This window comes from Ixodes scapularis, unplaced genomic scaffold (assembly GCF_016920785.2).
Source record: "Ixodes scapularis isolate PalLabHiFi unplaced genomic scaffold, ASM1692078v2 ptg001041l_1__unscaffolded, whole genome shotgun sequence".
NCBI classification, from domain to species: Eukaryota; Metazoa; Arthropoda; class Arachnida; order Ixodida; family Ixodidae; genus Ixodes; species Ixodes scapularis.
Genome location: NW_024610089.1, coordinates 195,436 through 219,673, shown reverse-complemented (window position 1 = coordinate 219,673; position 24,238 = coordinate 195,436). Strand labels below are relative to the sequence as shown.

The 24,238-nt window shown below is 51.4% G+C and overlaps 6 protein-coding genes across 6 annotated transcripts; 5 read left to right on the top strand and 1 right to left on the bottom strand.

Annotated features, from left to right (window-relative positions):
• The first annotated feature begins 183 nt into the window (after window positions 1-183).
• LOC121834289 (dentin sialophosphoprotein-like) lies at window positions 184-2,831 on the top strand. The gene is made up of 2 exons (XM_042288057.1): window positions 184-1,134; window positions 1,530-2,831. Exons 1-2 carry the CDS (start codon window positions 184-186, stop codon window positions 2,829-2,831), a joined length of 2,253 nt encoding a protein of 750 aa, XP_042143991.1.
• Window positions 2,832-2,862: 31 nt separating this feature from the next.
• LOC121834290 lies at window positions 2,863-3,901 on the top strand. The gene is made up of 2 exons (XM_042288061.1): window positions 2,863-3,583; window positions 3,780-3,901. Exons 1-2 carry the CDS (start codon window positions 2,932-2,934, stop codon window positions 3,875-3,877), a joined length of 750 nt encoding a protein of 249 aa, XP_042143995.1. The 5' UTR covers window positions 2,863-2,931; the 3' UTR covers window positions 3,878-3,901.
• Window positions 3,902-3,923: 22 nt separating this feature from the next.
• On the bottom strand, window positions 3,924-4,751 carry LOC121834288 (serine/threonine-protein kinase pim-1-like). Its single transcript, XM_042288056.1, has one exon. The coding sequence runs from the start codon at window positions 4,749-4,751 to the stop codon at window positions 3,924-3,926; it is 828 nt and encodes a 275-aa protein (XP_042143990.1).
• Window positions 4,752-5,473: 722 nt separating this feature from the next.
• On the top strand, window positions 5,474-6,289 carry LOC120844839 (serine/threonine-protein kinase SKS1-like). The gene is made up of 2 exons (XM_040216792.1): window positions 5,474-5,557; window positions 5,609-6,289. The coding sequence occupies exons 1-2, from the start codon at window positions 5,474-5,476 to the stop codon at window positions 6,287-6,289; spliced, it is 765 nt and encodes a 254-aa protein (XP_040072726.1).
• Window positions 6,290-11,071: 4,782 nt separating this feature from the next.
• LOC121834287 (CBL-interacting serine/threonine-protein kinase 26-like) lies at window positions 11,072-11,977 on the top strand. Its single transcript, XM_042288055.1, has one exon. The coding sequence runs from the start codon at window positions 11,072-11,074 to the stop codon at window positions 11,975-11,977; it is 906 nt and encodes a 301-aa protein (XP_042143989.1).
• A 104-nt stretch (window positions 11,978-12,081) lies between these two features.
• Window positions 12,082-12,981, top strand: LOC121048571. The gene has a single exon (XM_040505050.2). It carries the CDS (start codon window positions 12,082-12,084, stop codon window positions 12,979-12,981), a length of 900 nt encoding a protein of 299 aa, XP_040360984.2.
• The last annotated feature ends 11,257 nt before the right edge of the window (window positions 12,982-24,238 follow it).

Sequence of the window (24,238 nt, the reverse complement as noted above, 5' to 3'; positions counted from 1 at the left end):
CTTTATTTTTTTATGTATTGTATGTTATTATTGAAAAACGGCGGGTGTGGGATTGTCGCCTCGTTGTCGAGTCTAAAAACGAATCTATCCTGGCGGCCTTTTATAATTTAATATCGGACCTCCTGCGACCATTCAATTGTAACGCTGCCGCCACATGTTCATCCGTACTAATAAGGCCATAACATGGCGTCGCAGGAGGACCTGAATTACGGCCGCCTGGATAATTATGATACTCTTAAAACTCCGAAAAACATTAAGGCTTTGAAAACCTTTCTCGGTTTCTCCTGCGTGACCGAATATACCAAAGTAGTGACCAAAATTTCTCAAAAGTCTAGTCGCCGCGTCTTCGTTATGCACCTGTGCTATTTCGAAGACGAGGCGACCGTCGAAGCATTTGTGAAGAAATATTTCGATGCGACCACTCTGTGGCCATTCGTCCTCGGTCTCTTCATTTATTTCAGTACGAGGAAGGACGAGGTGCTGACCGAGGAATTGCTCGACCTATGGTCGAAGCAATGTCCGACCCTCCTGGCCACGTCGATGAACGTGGCCAATACCATGACGCCGAGCAGGTTTTTCAAAAACGCTTCTATCATGGACACGGTTCGGACAACGATTGGCTTCCAGCAACCTGTTGCTGAGTCGACGTCTACCGGCGACAAACAGCGATTGGTATTTGCCACGTTGTCTAGCCAGGAGGTGTTTGAAGGGATCGAGGACGACTCGATTAGTAGCCCGGGCTCCTCGAAAAAATCTGAAAGCGTCCAATCTGGCAACAAAGACTCTTATTCGGACGATGACGAATTGGATATTGCAACCAAGATGGTATTGAAGAACGCAGGAGTGCCAAAATCCAAAATTGATTCGTCGGACAGCGAGGAAGAAGAAATCGTGTGGTACACCTCTTCTTTCAGAAAACGGAAGAATTGTCTAGACTCCGATTCTGACAGCGGACCGATTCCAAAGAAACCTGTATACTATTCCGAAAACGAAATTATTGATATCGACTCGGATGACGACCAGAACGGATCTTCATCGACATCATCTCCGGATTCTCTAATTAGGCCCATTGTGAAACGTCGGAGACAAATTCTATCCGATTCAACGGATGACGAAATGGTCGAAGCCCAAAAAGTAAAAGTCCGTTCTGGTCGGACGAGCCGTCAACGCCACTACCAGAAAGTCCCTGGCTGTCAGAGTCGGAGTGCTCGTCTTTCACCAGACCGGTGGTATCTTCTTCCGCGGTTAACGCGGAATCATTAACTTCCTCACCCAAGTCTCCGATCCTGCCGCCGTTAACGCCACTACTAGAGAGTCCGCGGCTCTCGGAGTGTTCGTCCTTCACCGGACCAGCGGCATCTCCTTCCACGATCAACTCTGAAGTATTATCCTTTTCGCCCGAACTTCCGACCGTGCCGAAGGCATCGCCCAACGCCGAACCGCTCCTGCAAGAGCCCGAGTCCGAGCTGCCACATCCATCTTCATCCCCATCAAGTCTGCAGCTCGAGCTCTCATTTTCTCCATCACAGTTCAGGACGTCGCCGTCGCAGCTCATACTGCCGCCGTCGCCAGAGACTGTATCCAAGATCGCCGGCGCCGGTGCCAGAGACTCTACTTCCATCAGTGCCGGTACCACAGACTGTAGATACAACATTGCCGGTGCCGGTGCCACAGAGTGTAGATACAACATTGCCGGTGCCAGTTCCAGAGACTGTGCTTCCATCACTGCTGGTGCCACAGACTCTACACACAAGATTGCCGGTGCCAGTGCCAGAGACTGTGCTTCCATCACTGCTGATGCCACAGACTCTACATACAGGATCGCCGGTGCCGGTGCCAGAGACTGTGCTTTCATCACTGCTGATGCCACAGACTCTACATACAGGATCGCCGGTGCCGGTGCCAGAGACTGTGCTTTCATCAGTGCCGGTGCCAGAGACTGTGCTTTCATCAGTGCCGGTGTCAGAGACTGTGCTTCCATCAGTGCTGGTGCCAGAGACTGTGCTCCCATCACTGTCGGCGCCAGAGACTGTCTTCCCAAGAGTGCCAGTGTCGGCGCCAGAGGCTGTGCTCCCATCAGTGCCAATGTTGATGCCACACACTGTGCATACAACATTGCCAGTGGCGGAGGCAGAGACTCTCTTTCCAACTGTGCCAGTGGCGGAGGCACAGACTCTCTTTCCGACAGTGCAGGTGCCGACAGCACAGACTCTCTTTCCGACAGTGCCAGTGGCGGAGGTACAGACTCTCTCTCCAACAGTGCCAGTGGCGACAGCACAGAATGTCTTTCCGACAGTGCCAGTGGCGGAGGCACAGACTCTCTTTCCAACAGTGCCAGTGCCGACAGCACAGACTCTCTTTCCGACAGTGCCAGTGGCGGAGGCACAGACTCTCTCTCCAACAGTGCCAGTGCCGACAGCACAGACTCTCTTTCCGACAGTGCCAGTGGCGGAGGCAGAGACTCTCTCTCCAACAGTGCCAGTGCCGACAGCACAGACTCTCTTTCCGACAGTGCCAATGGCGGAGGCAGAGACTCTCTTTCCAACAGTGCCAGTGGCGGAGGCACAGACTTTCTCTCCAACAGTGCCAGTGCAGAAAGCACAGAATGTCTTTCCGACAGTGCCAGTGGCGGAGGCACAGACTCTCTTTCCAACAGTGCCAGTGCCGACACCACAGGATGTCTTTCCGACAGTGCCAGTGGCGGAGGCACAGACCGTGCTTCCAACATTACCACTACCAGCGACGTGGGTGCATGGTCAAGATGCGCTAGTGGCACCACAGTCTGTGCGATTTCTACCCTCGTCAATGTCGGCGCTGCGGCAGTGCGATGAAGTGCACGTCCCATTTACTTGGCATCAGGAACAAGTACCAGTGGCGGCGGCGGCGGCACCCACCACTCATTCTGTATTATCGAATGACCATCGGCAGACGATGTCGACAGATATTTATTCATCATCGCTTCACTCTGGATTTTGTCCACCATCGCTTCAATCGGCATTTAGTCCCCCGATGGCTCATCACCTTTCTAAGGCAGTTTTTGGAGATGACTCCTCCTCGACATGGTCTGAGGCGAGCGAAGACTCTAATTCGTTATTACGTCAATTGCTGACAGCACCGCTTAAAAAGAATACGTATTTTTCACCGATGCAGAGCGCATTTCAAGCTCTGTCAAAATTGTCGGAAGCGGAATCGTGCTCTACCCCGTCCTTTTCCTCGGAGGAGCAGCTGGAAAGGGAATACGAGTCTGTTACCACTTTACAACAACTAGTGGCCATCACCGTAAACGACGACGTTCCAGTCACTCCTTCGAGCGTTACGGGTGAAGATATGACAGACGAGGACGTGGCAATGGTAGCCGACCTGATTGATTCGGTCTACAAAAAAGACTCTAAAAGCGACAAAGTAGAAGATTTCTTTGAAACTGCTCTGCATCAGGCCATGTGTGAATACAATTGCCAACACGAAGGAGACGAAGAAGAGGAGGAGGTCAAACGCCTGCCTGTGGACCTGGTGAATAAGGTGGTGGCGAAAGTTGTGACGGAGACTGAAGAGCTCGACGAGGAGGTCATCCTCCCCCCAAAAAGTGAGTGTACATATATAACTCCTTGTTGTATCTTTTTTTTCTAGCAGAGTGCATCTGATGGGATGGAAGATCCGACGCGTCTCGTAAAAATCGGGATGCTATTAAAAGCACGTCCTAGACCACCTCGGCGAGTAAGACCGTCTAGAACGAGGAAAATAGACTGGTCTTTAATTTGTATATATTCCTTTATTTACAGGTCACAAGATTCCATCCTTGCAGGAGCAGCGGAGCAAGACCGTGTCTCTTTATGACGAAATACAAGAATATCTAGACAGTTTAGATTATGAGGTGTAAATAAAGAATTGTACATATACCGGACCTCTTTGTCTACCTGTGGTGATTACTCTGCCAAGAGACGAAGTTCGTTATAGAGGGTGACTAGCCTCATGCGTGACTTGCCCTTGACCCGCAGTAGTCTAGTCAGGAGCCGAATAGTGTTTAGCGAAAAGGTGTGCTTATAGCGAATAAAGATCGGGTTGTAGTTTAGATCGCTAAAGTCTCGTATCTGTTGGAAGCTGCGAAAGGGATACTCGTGAAAGAGGAGTCTAAAGAATAAGAGACCCAGAGTCCAGACAGCCGAGGCTTCGGGAAGATACTCGTGCTCTAGGAACCATTCGGGCGGCGCATATTCGAGAGTTCCGCAAAAGGAGGTTCTCGGTTTGTCCGAGTCGCGGAGAACAAAATCAAAGTCGATGAGCTTGATGTCTCCGGTGTCGATGTCGACGAGCACGTTTTCTTCTTTGACGTCGCAGTGGAGCAGGCCAAAGAGTAGCCAGCAGTCGTAAACGATTCTGACTATCTTGATGAAAAGTAGAATGGCTTCGCGTTCGCGAAGTCTGTAGCAGTCGAGGTACTCTGCGAGGGTAACGTCGTTTTCGGAACGCTCGGTCACGATGACGTATGGTCCACCGCGGTCGATTTTGAACCAGTCGTACATGTAAATTGCACCCGAGATTAGTCTGACCTTGAGGAGGTTGGAGACTTCCATGTGGACGCGATATTCCGACCAGTGCCAGACCATGGTCGAGTCGATGCATTTTGTAGCGACCGGAAGGTTGTCGGAGATGCGTCTGCCGGCGTAGACTTTTCCGAAGCCGCCCTTGCCCAGTCTGTAGGTCGTGTCGACGTCGTAGCCTCGATTGGCCAGCTCGAATTCGAGATTAATCATCGTACAGGGAATAGACGCAGTAAACGTTTTTGCTCACGAAAACGTCACCGAGAAACGTTTTTTCTATATGTCCGTCGGTCAGCTTGCGCTCTATGTAGACGTTATCATTGTAGGCCGAGTTTAGGATGTTCCGAACGTCGCCACCCGTTTGAATGCTGTAGATCACCTTTATCTGGCGGTGAATGCCGAGCACGTTGGGTAAGTAGCGCGTGGACATGGTAGTGATGGGTGGAGGTGCGATTTTTATGCGTGCAATTGAAATGGCGCAGGGTGGGTTAAATGACTAGACGACTGCGGTGTCTTGTTGATCCCAATCGTCTATTTCCTCAGACGGATCTTCTTCTTCTTCGTCTTCGCTTTTGTTGAAATGCATTTTTATGTAATGTTCTTTGAGCCAATCGATAATGGCGCCGATGGTCCGAATGTCTTCCGTTTTGCTGTCGTCCTTGTGGAAGATGACGGAGTTTTCGATAAAGACGGGAGAAGAAAACGGTGGTGGTACCGTTATGTGTGGTAAGATGGATTCGCGAATGACCTTAGCAATCGAGGTCGCCTGATCTCGTAGTTCTTCCGAGACCACGACCGTGCTGCCATCGGTCTCTGACTCTTCGACGACGTAGTATTTATGAACCTCCTCCATTTGACGCGATATCACTATCTTGTGGAGAGACTTGATGCGAAGAGGGAGTTTTTTCTACACACTACAAAAATAATAATCGGGCATGAAGTGCGTGTCTTTAGGCAAGGGGTCGTATGCTAAAGTATACAGGCTCATGTTCAACAAGGACCAGACTGTGGTGATAAAAGTGAGTAAGAACAAGGGGAGCGAGATATACGCCGAGTATACGATCCTCTAGGTCTTGAGAAAATGCGGAATAAGCGAGGGCATACCCCAGTGCCTGAGTAAGGTAGCGTTCGACAAGGGCGCGGCGATAATATTTGCCGACTCGGTGAGTAGGCCCTTAGACCGGATACTATATCACGACAAGAGCTCGATAAACTTTAGAAGCGTTTTTAAGCAAGTGTTTCGCACGTTACACGCGTGCGTGCAAAAATGCAACGTCTTTCACTGCGACATAAAGCCAAACAACGTCGTAGTGTACGCCGACATGAAGTGTACGGTCATAGACTGGGGCGGCGCGTACCTGGCTCCCGCTATACACAAACCGAGCGTTTCGGATCCGGCTGCCGTCAGGACGACCATGGCGTATTCGTCAACGGAGGTCGTGGCCATATATTGCGGCAGCCGCAAGACGAGTTACAATCCGGAACTCCTCATGACATGGACCCTGGGAGTCTTTCTGTACGAACTTTATTTCCGCAAAATACTCTTTCAACGACCCAAGGAAGACCTGCTTCCCAGTGGAATAGTCGGGGCCTCCAAGGAAACGATTCGTAAACTCGAGTCAAAGATCACCAAGGCTGTGTACTCGGCGCCGGTGGACGTGGCCGAATTGATTTGGCTCTGCTTGGCGCCGTTGCCCGAGGACAGATGTAGACTGGTGGACATTGAGGCGTACCTTGTCAAGGCAGGTTAATGACGGCCAACAAGGAATTTACGATATAGTGCGAGTTGCAGCTGGTCGTTTCTCGCACCAGGCCTCCGTCCGTGTCGACAAAGAAGCTGGTCCCGTTGATTTGCAAGACGACACCCGCGTCGAAATCGACGCATTTGGAGTACACGTCCTCGGTTCCGTTGACAAAGTAGGGTATCCCGAACCGTGCGAAGAATTGGCCCGACACATACTTGGCCGCTCCGCCGACGTTGCACACGGGTGGGTAAACGAATCCGTCGTGATCGGCGTCGCACACAGAGTAAGTTTCCAGCACCGAGAGGCCGTCGAGAGTGAATTGGACCGAGCGACGCCAGTATCCACCTTCGCCAGTGCAGACGATGGAGCGCACCATGTTTTCTATCGAGTTTCAAGACATGATGAATTGCTGCACGGGGCGCAGACCGTCCCAGAGACAGTCGGAGAGCCACGCGCACGCCACGTCTCCGTTACCGCCACGACCGTCGTTGTCGAAAACGCAAACGCCGACGTCTTTGCACATGTGTACGTAGTTTCGCGAATAGAAATTTACTATGGACGGACCGATGCATCCGAGTGCCTGAAGCAAGTGAACTGACGTGGCCTTGGCTCCGGAGTTGATCATCACGGATAGCGTGTCCCTTTCGTCCAAGACGCTCATCACCGAAGACGTGATCTTCTGCCAGTAATAAACCATGTCTTTGGTGTCTTTAAAGTGCTCCGGTATTTTTCCAAACTCGGCCTTAAAGAGTTTGCTGCAGCGATTCATTTCCTGCGCAGACAAATCAAAGCCATACTGCGTCATAAAGTCGTCGCAGAGACGCGTCACGCACCCCCTGTGGCGTAGGTAGTCTTCTTCGTACCCCTTACATATCCTGACCGCGAACGAATTGAATCGATTCGTCGTCTTTTTGGTCCACGGGGACTTTCCAAAGGCCTCCGTGATTTTCTCGAAGGTCCAGGGGAATCGTGGCTTGACAGGCGACGCGCCAAACATCCACTCGTACGTGACGTGCTCAAACAGCTGCCGATAGGTCCTCGGCGGCCTCGTGGAGATTGAGCGAGCACGGCGCAAATAGTCTACGAAGGCGTCGTCCAGACGTTCGTCTGGCCACGAAGTCAAGACAAATATTGCCATCACCGTATTGTACGAACACTTTATTATGCCCATTCCGTTAATTTCGGAAAATAAGAGGACGGGTAAGGAGTTTAAGATGGCGTCGGGCTCGCAGGGCTTGTAGCTGGTCGAAGAGACGTACAGCGTCATTTCGTCCCCGTCGTAGTCTTGGTTAAAGGAGCCGCTGAGTTCGTGGTGGATGCTAAGGACCAGTAGATTGTCGTCGTCGTACGGCACCGGCTGAATTAGCTGCATTCCCGACGAGTATAGAGTCGGGTGCCTGCAGAGGAACACGTCCTTGTTCCGCACGTAGTTGTACACCTTGAGGGGCACGCCGACTTGCCACAGGTCAATGTCGGTGTCGCACACTATGACTTCTCGCACCGTGTAGATGGGTCTAGTGCCTCCGTACATTTGTCTAAAGAGACCCTTTTTGTGCGCCAAGACGTCCAGCATGGACATGTGAATGCGTCCGCCAGAAAAGATGTTGTTGGTGACCGAGCCGTTGCATCGGTTGGAGGAGACGTCCCTCCGTATGTCGTCCGACGGGATCATGGCGTTGTTGTTTGTGGACACGCTCATATACATGGTGTTAGATACGGACGAGGCCGCGTCGTTGCTGCCGCTTCCGCCGGAAGGCAAGGACGAAGAGCAGCCGGCGCTTCTACTGCCGACGACTTTGCCTATGGCCATGTTGTGAATCATCGTGACGATCTTTGCCTTTATCTCGGGAGCTACGACGGGCACGTTGTCGGACGAGATTTCTACGGAGCTGATGAGCTTGTTTAGGATCGGATAGTACTCGCAAAGCCTGTAGACGGTCTTTGGCTTGGACGTGTGATTCTTTTGGGAGGTAGAGTTGACCATGGCGTTTAAAGATCTAGACTCGTAGGTGATTTGAGAATGAATCAGCTGCTGCAAGTTCTTGTCCTGCATAAATTCTAGGCGCGCGCACGGAGGTCTCACCACCAGGTATCTGGAAGTGTAGCGCTCGTACTGGTCGGGGTATGCGATGCGAAACGCTTCGACGGCGGCCGGCGATGCTACGTCTTTGGTATTCAGCATGGACTGAATTTTGCACACGTACAGGGGTAGAACGTAGCGAAATCCCAAGTCGACCAGCGCGGGGTGGCCCGGGCACCTCGTGTTGTTTTGTTTGCACATGTCACAAATGTCCTCTGGAGAATCGTACATGTTTAAGCCAAAGTATTTCGAATCGTAGAGACGAGCCAGGATAGCGTTGTTGCCGAGCTTGGTCTCTCCGCACAGTTCTCGCACGTCGAACATGATGCGGATCGTTCCGCTGCGTATACTCTCTTCTATCACATCGTCAGTCAGGACAAAGAGCGTCACGTGCGTGTCCGGCATCACGCGAGGATGGGCTTCTTGCTGTCGCTACAGTTAAAGTATAGCTCGTCCTCTTCTTCGAAACCACTGTCTCTATGCGCGAAATGCTTGTATTTCGAAGGAACGATATTATCGGTCGCATTGTCGTTGGCGGTTCGGTTTTTACGAACATGAAACAGGCGACGTAGAGGTATATCTCGGTGACGATCAGGACAAACACGAGCAGGGTGGTTGCGGTGTACAGCGTGTAGGTAAAGGACGGAAGGAGAGCTTCGCAAAACTCTTCCGCGTCGTATCCACACAACGGAACTCTGTCACCGGGCCATATTGAGGTGACGTCAATGCACGCCGGTGTTCGATTCACTGTGTACGTTTGACAGAGTACCTCGGTCCTGCTGAATATGTAGAAGACGACCACGTTGAGTGCTCCGTTTAATAGTACGTATACGAGGTAGCAGATCGCGAGAAATGTCAAAGAGGCAAACGATCGTTCTTCTTTGAATTCGTAATAGCTTGCGTATGTACTAATACAGACGATGGCTATAGTTATGATAAAGCCGAGGCTGTTGTATATCTGTATGCGTAGCTAATGGGATCGGGGCTATTTGAGCGTGTCTCTATGTAGTTTGTCTGGTTCCACATCATAATGCCGCATATCATCCATAATATAGAGACGATGAAGAACAGGCAGCTCAGCGCACGAAACGGGCTAGCGGACGTAGACATGTTTCCAGATAAAGCGTACTAGTAACAGTAAAGCGTGGGTTTTTTTTACTACTCGCTATTTTGGGGGTTCATATATTCCTTTAACCTGCTTTGGATTTGAATCTCCAAGTCCTCGCATATGTCCTTTTTTAAGAGGAGGCGTATCGCGGACACGATCATTGACGCGTTCATGGTCTGGCGATTGGACCTGTGGACCAATTGACTTGTTTTGTCACACACCTCGTTCAACGTGTCGTGCAGAAGGTCGTTCACGATGTCGGCTGCCTGGACATCGATCGAACAATCGTACTTATCCTTGGTGTATTGCCTGATGTAGCAATGAAAATCTCGTCTCTTCATGATGGAATATATAACTCGATAGATATCCAAACCGTGCACAGATTGGTTTTTTACAGACATGGCGAAGAAGTCGACGCAATCTGTGACCAGGAGGCAAAGGGCCAAGCTCATAATACCCCGTGGGCGCATTCACGGAATCCTCTTGGATCGAATGTACACGTGGAGGACTAGCAGTACTGCGGCGGTGACATTGGCGACTATACTGGAATATGCCATGGCCATCGCGATCGGAAGTGCCCAATTACACATGAAGCGAGAGAATAAGAATAGGATAGACGCCCAACACATGGCGGCTGACTTTTATTCCATATTCAATAACAAGGAAGTCATACTAAACACCTTTCGTCGAAAAGTCGTTCAGCGGAAAAAGAAATCGAGCGGGAAAGTAAGGACGTCGAAGCGACAAAGCGTTAACCTTTGAATTTATTTCAGATTGGCGCGCTGTGCGGGACATGCGCGCAGCGTGTGTTTCAATAAAAGCCGAATCACGGGGGATTTCACACCAACGTCTATGGCACGCCTCAATTTGTTCTCGGCATTAAATATCTCTTCGTAGAACTCGCCGTCTATCCATCGTTCGTTGAGGGCGGCAATTTCCCTACAGGCACCCGCGCCGAGTGGAAAGACAAACTCGCGCTCGAGCAAGTATTCGTATGTCAGGCGACCAAACTGCCACGAAACAATCTTTTCGTAGTCTAGCGAGTCGGGCACCGAGTGCCGTAGTTCGGGCGGTCTGGACGCGTCGTTGTCATACTCGTCCGGTTCGATGACGTACTCGTAGTTTTGCAGGTAAATGCTCCGATGCCAGTCGAAGACAAAGGCTTTACGACGGTCGAGCTTGCTGACATGAACCATTTCTAGCGAGAGGTTAACGTGATACACCTGCCTCTCGGCACAAAACAGGATGCAGTCCAGGACCTGCTCCAGCACGTAGAGGTTGTCGAGATCCGGTAGGTAGGCGGCTCGCATAAACGCCGCGTCTTTGAAGACAAACGTCGAGCCGTTGCAGTCCTCCCTGTGGTTCACCAGTTCGGGCATCTGCTTGCAACCGGCGCATATAACCAGCACGTACAACTCGAGTGGGAACACTGTCAGGTAGATGTCGTACTCTAGGACTAACACGTTCGTGGACGGCCCTATCTTTATGACGTATTTTTCGCCCTGGTCGTCGACGTATGAATAATAATGAAACATTTTCTTTGTATATTTCGTCACCCACCCTATATAAAGACGCCGGCATCACAGATAGTGGCTATAGAATGACGACCGATGAAGTTATGTTTTACAAGTACCACATCGTGGAATCCAAGGGTTCCGGCTCTTTCGGAAAAGTTTTCTCTGCCCTGAACAAGAACACTGGCAAGAGGGTCGTCATAAAGAACGTTCCGATATGCTACGACAAAGAGTGGGGCTACGACTTTCTCTTTACAAACAAGATGTGCGAGATTGACGTCATCGAGCACCTATGTGCGAGGGGAGTCGACAACGTACCTCGACTGTTGGACTACGGTTACTTTCGCTGGAACAAGGAGGAGATTGGCTACATTGTAATGGAAGACACGGGTTCTAGAGACCTCTTTCAATGTATCCACGGTCCGAACAAGATGTCTTTCGACGAGGCCGACATTATGCGAATCTTTACCAGAATCCTGCGCTGCGTCTACACTGCCGCCGCCTCGGCCGGAGTCTACCACGGAGACCTCAAGACGGGCAACGTGATTGTCGATGCGACCCTGCAAAACGTCCAGGTGATCGACTGGGGCTCGGTGCATCTCGTCGGCAATAAGAAACCGAGGCACCGGACCTGCACTACGGAGTACTCGTCGCCCGAATCGCTGGTCGCGGAATCAAGTATGGAAGGCTACGACCCAGAACTTCTCTTGGTGTGGAGTTTGGGCGCCGTACTGTACAAACTCGCGGTCGGAGTCATGCTGCACGAAAAGAAGGACTTTATCGACTATTGCAAGATTGGGCTTTATTACGCGTGTACAACGAATGTGTCGTCGTCGTCGTCGTCGAGGGTCCCCTCCTTTCAGAGAAAACTCAATGCAAAATTAGACGCCACCGTGAAATCTGTCAAAATTAACCGCATGTTGCGACGTATGCTAAACGCAAATCCTAACCAACGTTGCCGATTGGAGGAAATGTTTGAGTTCATCGAATAAACCCTCCTCACCATCTCTCCCCTCTCTCTCTCTCTCTCGTCCATTCTTTTTAAGCCGACTAGTAGTCGACTCGCCAGTAGTTCCTGCAGACCTACGGCGTAAAGATGTCTTACCCTGTCAAATTGTATCCTCGAGATTACAAGGTTCTCTCGATCATCGACTACGACGCGGTCTCCATCCGCTACGACGCAGTCCACGCGTCGAGTGGCGTGCGAACTATTCTTCACGTCGGCTTCGCGTCAAAGATGATTGCATCCTGGGACGTCGAGGGCACCGTCACGGGTGTGCCGACGGAGGTTAGCTTATCCTTTAGACTCGCCGACATACAAGGCCTGCCACGGATCTTTGGTTACGGCAGGATATCGGCCGACGTCGTCTTTTACGCGACTCTCTCGTACAACTACATAACCGTCAAGACGCTAGTGGACGCCGGTGCCTACCTCAACTGGGACCGCTGCGAGTGCTTTCGGCAAGTGTTTTACTGCGTCTACGAGTGCGCCAAGCGAGGGGTATACCACACGGCCCTGAGTCCGCACTGCGTCTTTTTCAACGAAAACCAATACCAAGTGGGTGGTTGGCGATTTGGCGACGTATCGGACGTGTCCGGAGCGACGAAGACGGAGGTGTTCACTGCGTCTAACAAGGACAGTCGATCGCCGGAGGCCCATCGCACGGACAAGTACGCAGGGATGGACTATTGTCCGGAAAAGCAGCTCGTCTGGAGCCTCGGCATCTTTCTATACTCTCTGTACCTGTCGAGCATTCTTTTTGAGCGGAGCGAGCTCGAGTGTGTAGGCAACCTCGTCCGCAACGTTATGTACAACAAGGTCAAGAGAGAAGTTACCATAATTCAAGACCTACAGTCGAGACTGGTCGGGAACACCTGCAACCTGCCCAGAGACGTGCGGATGCTGATTTGGAAGTGCCTGGCCTTCTTTCCAGAGAAGCGACAGAGTCTAGAAACGACGAAATATTTCGTCGACAGAATGACCTTGGAAAAATAAAGTACGTTTCTCGCATTTTTGTTTATCTTCATTTCGTACGACGATGGGGGTAGACGCGATGGAAGCCGTGGTAGTGGCCGATTATATGGACAAGCTCTTTGAGGCAAACCGAATAGAGCTGTCGAGGCAAATATACGACAACGAACAGTTAGAGAGGTTGGTCGCGGCTACGAACGCCGACTTTCCCACACCGTCCGAGCACATCGAGACCGTGGTAGCCAAGAGGCTCCGCCATTTTTACACTAACGATACAGAGAGCCCCGACGACCCAGACTATCTGGTTCCGCTATACGACGTGCTCAATGCGTGCATACAGATGTGGAAGAAGCACGTGCTTCCCGAAACCCACTTTCCCACGTTATTTAACGTAGAGAACGCAGTTGGCGACTGCGGCTACCTTGTGGTCACGCTGCCGTCGTGTGACAATTGGCTCGTGCACGAGTGTTTGCTGGGGGAAGAGGCGTTTGTTCGCGACAAGTCGACTGACGTCGGATTTTACGGAACGTGCTGGGACAAGAGGGACTTTCGCAGGATGCTGAGCATTTGCGTAAAACCGCACCAAGTCGCACTCGGCGCGTTCCTGCGCGACAGACTATCGAACGCGGACGATATCGCCAATACATTGCAGGTATCGCCTCGCGTACTTCGTTACGCCTTCAAGTACCTGCCCTTTCAGGTCCAACGCGACGAATATAACCGCATCACTCATCGAGTCCTCGATTACCTGGATCGGAGGGTTCCGGAAGGAATTAGACAGCTGGGCGAGGGCCCCGTTCACCTGATACGCATGCAGGAATTGGCGATTCAGACGAGAGACGTGGTCGTCAACCAATACGAGTATTGCTGATGGATCGCTGCTTTACTTCGACCGAACGAAGGGGACGTTTGGCCAGCTTCGCCGAAGAGATTACAAAGTGCGGCGAAGACGACGTGTTTGTAAATTACTTTAGAGCACCCACTTGTGAAATTCGAGATATAATACAAAGACGACTCGGACACCTGTATCGCGGAACGTTCGAGGAAGCTCGAGGAGTATTCGAAGACTATGTCCCCTCGACGCACGAGCTTGTCGTCGGACTCGTAGAATACTGGAAGGAGAGGGTGTTGCCAACGCTCGACGCGTCGGACTTTGCCAGGATGCTCAAGCCCGAGAATGTGCTTCCGCAAGACGTTGCAGCACACGTCCTGGTGACGCTACCGTTCTGCGAAAATCGGCTCATTTGCGATCGGATGCTCGGTCTCGAAGCAGCCACCACCTCATCCGAATACAGTGGCGTCGTCAGCGAGTGGAACGCGGACCTGGAGCGCAGCCTACTCCGGTATTATGTCCAACCGTACGGCGTGCGCATGAGCATCACACTTCGAAAGTACCTACAAGTTAGCGAAGATTTTGACAGAGACTTTGGTTGGCGGGACTACGAACCGTCCCACGTGAGATACGCCAGAAAATATCTCCCTTTCAAAATACAGTACACACTCTACTTTGCGTCGCACAAACACAGGGCGTTTGTGGACTTTGTTAAACGAGTGCCTCGCGAGATTCGCTCAGTCGGAGAAGATCCCACAGAACTCGTTCGATTCGACGAGGGGTTTGCAATGGCGTCCAAGGACGTTGTCGTTACCTATCCCGAGCACGTAGACTACGCGAGATACGTGGAAGAGGACTGCCACGGTACCGACGAGTAATAAACACCTTACTAGTCGTCGTGTGTGAATTTGTCTTTATTATACTCTAAGTGTACGGCGACGTTGTTTCGCCGCAAAAAAGAGGTCGGCCACGCATTCCTTGATTGTTTTTGTTCCGAATAAGGGATCTTGGTCTGGTAGGAGAAAAAGGGCCACGTCGTCAACTTCGTCGATGATCCTACACGCCAAGTATCTGCTGTTTGTGGAACGGTATCTCGGAACGTGTATGTGAACCGGGAGCATATGCACCGACTCCCCGTTCGAACTGTAGTCGTCCATGGACACGACTCTGTCACCGCCTCTATCTTGGGCTTTTGAGTAGGCGACGACGTCCTTTTCGAGCTGCTTCTCTCGCCACCAGCTCGTGACGGCAAAGGCACACAGGCTAGGTTCCCTTTGGCGGACCACGCAAAAACCAGCCCCCTCGCAGTAGCATTCGTAGCCCGGGTCAATCGAGTACACGACCAGACAGGTGGTACAGGCGTCGTCGTCCCGGATCACGTACACGGTCCACATGCCTAGATGCGTCAGGTACTTGGGGACGTCTCCTATGGCGTTGAGGAATCGCACAGAGTCCGTCGTGTACTTCATCTTGCCTTTGAGCGGAAGACAAGTCGCCAGACTAGACACCTTGTACCTGAAATCGAGGTAATCGCGACCCGTGGGTGCCGCCGGCGAAACGCAAATTACGCGCACGCCGTTTGAGCGACACCACAGGCGCTTACACCAGTCGTTGTTGAGCGAAGCGATCGTGGGTTTCCTCTTAATCATTTTGCAGTAGTAGTGGTACGGTCCGTTGTACTCGAAGGCCACGCGGCTTCCCTTTCGGTCGCACATTGCGTCGATCCGCAGCGACCTACTTCTTTTCTTGTCGACGATCGCCGATGTAGTGGCAAACATTCGGTCGACGGTCAGGTCCTCGTGCGAGTACTGATCCGAAACGTTCCAACCGAGAGAGCGCAGATGAGCCACCATCCACTTCTCCTTGTATCTAGAAAACATTGTCCTTTTTCCAAAAGAGCGTGGCCTGGTCCACTCTGTCGAGTATCCGAGCCGCCAAGTACCTCGCCAGAGTCTTTTCGTTCTTGAAGAGAAACGTCGGCACGTGGAGCACTCGTGGAGTTTTTATATTTTCCAACGGCATGGATTGCCAGAAACGCACCTCTATATAGCCGTACTCGTCGCTAGAGCCTTCGTCGTACGCGTGGAGGTAGGCGTTCGTGGCCGGATCAAACACGTGCTCCCTCCTGATCCGGTAGCGTAACGTGTATTCCTGGGTCCGTTCGTTCGACTCTGTTACCTCTAATGTCCTTCCCGCGTCTTCAAAGAGACTTGGCAATTCTCGGTCGAGTAGGTAGGCGTAGTTGAAGGTGACCCTTGACTCAGCGTGGCTATCACTCTTTAATGGTGTCAAGGTCGTGTCCGTCAATAGACGAAAGTATATATAACGCTCCAATTGAGTCTTTGACACGACACACGGTAACACTATTTGATCGTATCCGTTTAATCGACACCACCTGCGCTTTAAAACGTCGTTGCGCGTGCGCTGCCAGTTGTCGACGGCGTAGTGGTACGGACCGTTGTATTCCACCATTAGTTTGAGGCCGGCGGAAGCGGCGTCGGCCCTATATGGCGGAGCGTTCTTCAAGTACGGGTTGCGAAAACCTGGAAACGTAACCTCTCGTAGAAATAATCGACCGGTAAGTCGAATCAGTATTATTGCCACGTCCTCGTTTATGCTCCTGTCTAGCGTTTTGTCGTATTTGATTTCCATTATTTTAAACAAAGAGAGAAGGAACGTCCACTATGGTTCTGTCGCGACCGCGAGAATGTAGCAATTTTATTTTGTGTCCTGACTTGCAATTCGTTACGTACAGATTTATTATGGGGTCTCCCGAGCTGGCCACTACGGCCCGCGAAACGGGCTTCCAGTGGTCTGCCGTCAACATGTCGCCCTGGTTGGAGTAGACTCTCCTTTTTGCGTCTACTAGAAGGTTGAAGGACGTTTCGGAGGGGACCCAGACGTACTTTCCAAACTGCCGTAGTACGCACCAGGTTGAATGATTTTTTGTTTTTCGAGATGAAGAGACAGGTCGAAGTCCGAGTTTGCGAGCGAAGGCTCTTCTCTGACAATACGGAACGTTTGTGAGCGAATACCCGAGGTACAACCAAGAGTCGAGGACACGTATCCGATCGTCGTGGTGATCCCAGAAACCGGGAAATATGGAGAGTACCAGGGGCGCGTCGTCTCGAAGACTAAAGCTAACGTCGGGGTGCTCGGAAACGAAGCTTCTGGTGGGAAGGGAGCTTTCAATAGGGACCTGATACCACATGCAGTAGGCTTTGCGTTCGTTACCCCCTCGTGGATACGTCTCTGACACGACAAACAGGTAGCCGAACGACGAGTGTGTAGGGACGTAGACCGTCGTGTTGCGTCTGTCGCGACAACATTGAACGCAACCCATAGTCGCGTGCCGACTTCCGTCCACTATTTTCATGAAGGACATCACGTACTGGGGGAAATTGTACAACAGGTCCCCGAACGTTATCGTGTTCATTGTCTTCGTAGAAGGCATGATCCTTTCTTTAATTGAACGGGTTATATATAGAAGACGCCATTAAACGATTTTTCTTTATGCTGGTCGGGACGTAGACGTGTTCTTCTTCCTCTTCAACGTTTCCAGAAGGGACATAACGATTGTCCAATACCGGCATCTCTAGTTTTGCGAGCGATTTGGACAACTGGAAGAAATCTACCTGTAATGCCTTGTCCACCATTGTTGGAGCGGGTGCCTGTGCGTAGTACTCTACCGCGGGTACTTTTGTCACGTCGCTTACACTCGACGTCTCGCATTCGTGGAGGAGTCGCTCGATGTATTCCTTGCATATAAATTCTCCCTGGACGACGTTGTTTAGGCTCTTGTCGATGGGACGGAGGGAGACGTTACTCGGCTGTAGGTTTTGGAGTCGCGAGTGGAGGTGAAATAAACTAGCCTTCGGTAGTATGGAGAAGAGAGCGTGGTGTTGGTTTGTTTTGTATGCAGCGTACACGAATGATACGAAGCGCGTAGACTTAAAAAATAGTGTCATCCAGTTGGAAGGGACCGGCGAGCAGAGTTGAGCCAGGTTGCTGGAAGACCTACGCACCCCCCTGTAAGCCACCACCACCGGTTCCAAGAGCTTGATCACAGGGTGTTTGGCCAGACGTATCCATAGGTCTGGTTCGTACCACTCGCTACTAAAGACGAGACCGTCGTCCAACAGCTTGGTGATGTGCTTGAGTGCTGCCGAACGTGCGTCTCCGAGGTCTGTCTGTATCTGGATCGGTCCCATGGTAGTGTAGTAGAGTTCCATAAAGTCCACGATCGTCTGAAAGACTTTGTTGCGCATGGCCATGTGGCCCACGCGCTTGGAGTGTGTGTTGCATTCCGAATTGAGTACCTCCTTGAATCTGTTTAGCGACGCCTTGCCGTTTTCGGCGGCGTACATGGCGTATAGTGGCGTGTACATTGTCAGGTGGCATCGACCTTGAATTTACGCGGAATGTACAGCGGGGCTGCTGGCTTTCTTCGTCGCTCGGGACCGTTCTTGTTGGTCACGATTCTAAAACAGACGCCGCACATGAATATAACTCGACTCATTTCGTCTGCGCAAAAACCCTGACTGGTAGTTTTAATTATGTTGGAAGGTTTGTGACAACACAACGGCATCGTTACAATACTTTTTATTATTTGCTTCCAGGCGACATGGGCACGCACCTCGTGGGGCAACGGACGTGCACCCTCGACGACGACGAGGCAGCTTTGCTGCTGGAAAAGAAGCCGCCTGCAAACTGTCAAGAATTTATTGGAGCCAAACTTGACAACGAATACAGAAAGTACATTTACAGGCTGGTCCTCGATTTCGACTGCCGGGCCGACGAACCGCCGCTAGACTTGGACGAGGTCGTCGCGAGGAGCGGTAAGGGCGCCGCTCATCTGGTACGCACTTATCGGTCCTTGCGGATGGGGGAGACCGATAGGGAAGACGCTCACATCATCAAGTGCGTGCTTACGAAGCGGACTAAGCAAGTGGACGGGCAGCGAGTGACGCGGTGGCACGTTCACTATTCCAATTTTGTCATCCTCTCGCACGTTGCTCGCAACGGAAATCACATCCTGACGTCCGTCAGGGATCGTATGAAGGCAGCCGTCGGAGCGTCGTGGACAGACTTGGACACCTTGGCCGGTTCCGCGCTCTGGTTGGTGTACGGCAGCCAAAAGTACAAGTCGTCTTCGGCGTACAAGTACGCCGCCACAGTCACGTTTATCGTCGACTCGTCGTCCTACGAGTATAGCTGCGAGGTGGACGAGACGGATCCCCCCGGTGGTGACAGGAGACTGCGTTTCGTCCTATCGATGCACAAGCCTGTGGACGAGGACGAGGATTTTATCGTAGACTGGGACCGAGCTTCGCCGGGTCTTCACGAGGACCTTGTCGACAAGCAGGGAGACGAAGAATGTGCGGAGGAGAATGTGGAAGGAGAGTCTACGGCGTTTTCGATAAAGAACGACCAGTGGGGCGATCTCGAACGCGACGCTTTCGGGAACCTAAAGATTCATTACCCGTCCGGCCCACCGAGCTTCGCGGTCGGCGACGCGACCGAAAACTCACCAAAAGAGTGCATCCAGTTGGCGAAACGATATCATGGTTTCTTCAAAGTGGCCTCTAAAGAATGTCTTCAAGCCAGGGAATTTATATTCAAGTGGTCTCTCCTTCAGCTCGTATATCTCGAGAATTATGCCGACGACTATGCCCGATGGAGTCGCATGCTCTTGATAATAGCGAGCAACCTAATTATAACGTGGGTCTGCGAATCTTTCGCCAGCTGTCGCAGACTAAGAAACTAAAGATGAAAGAGGACCCCAAGTACCACTACGACAGGGCCGTGGCCTGGCTCTGGAAATATTCTAAACCGGTGCGAAACGACGAAGCCAGCGAGGAAGAAGAGGACACCAAAGAAAGCGCGGGACAGCATTCGGCCGGCAACTACGTCTGGATGAACGGTCGTTTGGACGTGGTGTACGAAAAGCCAACCGCCGACAAGAAGGAGGTGAAGCCGTATTCCTTGCCTCGACGCATCCTCCGTCTGCAACACGAACCCCTCTTTCAGATGAACGAAGAAGAGGAAGAGATGTCGGTATGGTTGATTTCCGAAATGTCCAAGGGATACGGCCGCATCAACATGGTGCTCGAAGAATACCTGAAGCGCCTACTGCATTTAGGAAAGATCAAGATGATCCGACACAACACGGCGAACGACACGTATGAAATGTTCATCTATAACAAGTCCAACGGAGTAATGTCGGCCGAAGCGCTCAAGAGCGTGTTCCTCAAGTTACAGCTTTTGGCGGCCAAGACTTGCTTCCAGAAGGAGTACGTATCGGACAACATTATGCCTTTTATGTTGTGTCAGAAATTTATCATAAACGTGACTCGTCGCCTCGAGCGCAAGTTTGACTTTTCCGACTTGCACTCGTACTTTCAGAGTATGGCGTGCGCACATTCCGCTCACCTCACGAGCAACCGCCACCTCGTGTTTCCCAACGAAACGACGTACGACCTGTACGAGTGCAAATTTATTCCCTGGAGCGAAGATCAGGTTTGCACCGTACGCAGCGAGTGCAGGCTGGACCTCGGAAAGGACGAACTCGTTCCGCACACGTACACCGAGTTGCACCCTCTGCGTGGTGGCTTCAAGTACAGATGCAAGTTGTTTATCGACGCTGCCCATAAGGCGTTGAACATTTTTGAAAAGAACGATCTGTCTTGCGACGTGTATCTGGTCTTGGAGAATTTGGGTCCCGTCGTGTGTGAAAAGATGGCCGAGTATGAAGACGAGAAAGAGTACATGGACGCGATCATGGACGAGCTCGTGAGCGACGCGCCAAACAAGTTTGAATTTTATTACAACCGCGACCTCTTTATATACCCCGAGGACACGTCGGACGAAGACGAGCTCGACTACGAAGGCGAAGTGACCACTCCCGACGAAACTCCGACCCTTAGGTTGTCTGAGCGCTACGACGAGGTTATGAATTTGTTCCTCCAAAATTCGAAGCGCGGTGTCTACATCTGCGTCATCATATATCTCCTCGCGCTACGCTTTCTACTCAAGAAGCACTATTATCTATCGGAGATGATCATGGCGCACGCATTTACCCCAACGGAAGAGGACGACGACGGAGGTCCCGTGATCTACAAAACGACACAGGTCACTTGGGATCAACTCGTCTGGACAATGTTGATAGAAGTGTTTGGATCTAGCGAACAGGCACGCATGGTCCTGGAGTTTTTGGCACTAGGGCTCTCGACAGACAGTAATGGGAGATTGGTCATGTTTCTCCACGGCCAGTCTACGAACGGAAAGTCAATGTTTCTGGAATTGGTCCACAAGATGTTTGGAAAGGACAATCTTTTGTTTCGACACTTGCCGTCCAATTTCTTTACGTCAAAGTCGGACCAGCGCATGGACGCAACTTTCCGTTACAACGCCGAGGAGGTGCGCTTTGTGATAGAGAGCGAGATGCCGATTTTGGACATGGACGAAGGCGGTCGCCGGAAATTTAAGCAATATACCGGAGGCGATACGGTGGCCAACCGCCAACCCTACGATCGTTGCAACAACGATTTCATACTCATTTCCAAATTTCTCACGGCCTCCAACGACTTACCGTACATTCCGCTACACATGAGTGCCGAACAGAAGCGAATCATGATCGTACCGGCTCTGTCTACCTTTATCCAGGACCGGGCCCTCTTGCGGCGCAACCTAATCGGCAACATGGTCGCGGATCACTATTGCCGACTCTTTTTTAACGTAGAGTATCCGCGCATCAAGCTCGACTACGTCGTCAATATGAACCAACAGGCCAACACCATGTTTCCTCAAGACAATATAAATCTACACTATAAAAAATTTGCTTTCCGCAGTATTACCAGGATATACTGTCGGAATCCTTTATTCAGACAATCAAGCAGCCAGCGAGATTCATCCGCACACAGAGATAGCTCGTGGGCAACAGAAATTACGTTCGTCCGGACTTCAAGGAGAAGATGGGCGCCGCTTTCTGCAGGAACCTACTGGAGCACGTCGTACCGTCGATGGGTGGGCTAAAGGACTCTTCAAAGACCGTCAACAAACTAGAGACCTACGTGTCGGACAACCAATCTCTCTTTGCCAGTTACAAGAAAATCTTGTACGCTATCCTAAAGAAACTCGTCGTGCAGCGAAAGGGCTACATGGTCCTGACGCACCACCTCCGTGTTCAGGTCCAAGAAGAGCTGTCCGTGCAACGGGAAGCGATTCGAGGTCTTTTATTTGGTCGCTATAGAAACGCAGGTTCCGAGGCCTTTGAAGAAATTGACAGCGCGGTCAAGTCGGATCGCTCGTTTTGTTACTGTCTACGTGAATGCAACTTTGACCTGACGACCGCCAAAGACGGAGTCCAGCTCAACGATTTTCAATACATCGAAGAGTTTCTGGACGACCGTGCTAAGCGATACATCTCGCCGATCGAGGGGTTGCTGTTGCGCGAAGACTTGAAAAAGTACGCCTCGGGTAACCTGTACGAGGGCCCGAGCGAACACGAAGTGGAGCGGACGAGACGGACCTGTATGTTTGATCCGGCGGTCGATCGGGACTTGGTCTACGGTTCGGGCGGATCCAACGAAAAAACTAGAGGGGAGACGCGTGGAGGATCTGCATACATGATCCTAAAGGCCAAGAAACGAATGGTGGTTAACGTGGCACGTCGCGTTAATCTGCTGTAAATCACTCTTGGGCTGGAATTCCCTCTTCTTGCCGCGGCGGCTCGACCGGAACCTGCACTACTTCGTCGACGACAGGTTCGTCTATCGCCAAGTCGTTCTCTTCGTCGTCTGACACTTCGACGTACTCGTCAAGGTTTTCCTCGCCTACGTAGGGCGGAATGTCGAACATACCATTGTCGGAGTGTTCTTCCAGCACGCTAGAGAGGTACCTTACGACATGTTCTTTCTTCACCTCGTCGTTAATGCCGATCTGATCGATGATACCCATTGCCTCGATGTAGTCGTGGTTGTCGTAATCTCCTCCTTCCTCCATATCAACATCCATATTTTCGTCATCACCCGGAGGCGCTACCCGTTGATTTGGCATAAAGCGTGAACATCGGGGGTCCCTCATGTCTCGCCAGAGCGTCTGGAAAGTCGGCAGCAAACCTTCTCCGTATATTCTTTCTAACGACTTTACAAAGTCGAGGAGAGTGTCGGAAGGAAAATAGCCATGGACGTTTCTCATCATATCTATAAATTCAAGCGCCATGTACACCGGATTCGTTACGGACATGTATGGTTCGAGATTGGGCGTCGTGTATTCGTACGTCGACTTGTCGTCGTCTATCTCGAGCTGCCGAACAAGATCCAAAAAAAGATACATGGGCACCTTGGCCAGGCCAGGATTGTTCGTGGCCGTACTCAAGAGACGTTTCAATAAATGTGGCAACGTCCAAAAGAAGGACTGCCAGAAAGCGAGCGTGTTGAATATGTGTTCGGTGTACAATATCAAGCGAAACTTTAGAAAGGCGCTAAACTGTAATTCGACGTACATTTGAGCCACGCGGAGACATAGTATTCGCTTTTTGGCCGACATGGACTCTGAGAAATTAGATATTTCAAAGGGATACTTGCCGGTATAGATTACTTCGACCGCTCTAACAAATACGTTGAGGTCCGAATACTTGGTGACGCTACCTTGAAGGTACGGATTGATTCGAGTCATGTTGGCCAGCAGGTTGAGTAGAAAGACGTTGTCGCACGCGTGGGAACGCAGCACGTCGGCGATCGAGAGGAGTGGTAGGCCGGGGCGACGTAAACGTTGTACAGGTCGCGTACGTTGCTGTTTGCCATACCCATAAACACGAGGGCGTGGCTGCCTCTGAGGAAACTGTCGGAGGCCGCACGGTCTTGGGGTTTGGTAAAGTCCAGCTCGGTATTGTTGGACGCGTACACAACCGGGACCACGACTCCGTATTTCCTGCCGAGTTTCTGGGTGCTTTCCTTGAGTTGCGGTATGGAAACGTCCAAGATGTCAAAGCCCTGGAGGAGCGCGTTTAGTCTGTGTATGGCGGTGGGTAACATGACGGTCGTGCCGCTAATTTCGAAGAAGCGAAATATCTGCTGAACGCGCGTCAGGGCGTGGTCGAGAAAGTCGGGTGGTCGGTCTGGGGACACGGGCTCGTGCTTTAGGTTTTCGATAAATTCGGACACGAGCTTGCGGTACTCGGCCGTCGTCTGGTCGTTTGTAGTACGTTTGTTACGCCACACGTGCTTCATGATGTTGAGGAAATTCTTTTTGACGGTAAAGTAATTTGGCAAGAGGTGGATCAGAAGGTAGACCGTCTGGACGTTGATGTATTTGCGTGGCATGGGCGTAGTCTTGGCTATGGGCTCGATGCCCACAAAGGCGCTTTCGAACGAGGACGACGAGCTCGGGTTCTGCGCTGCCTCGACGCCCTGTTTGTTTATGACGCTGCCGAAAATGGTGCGGGCC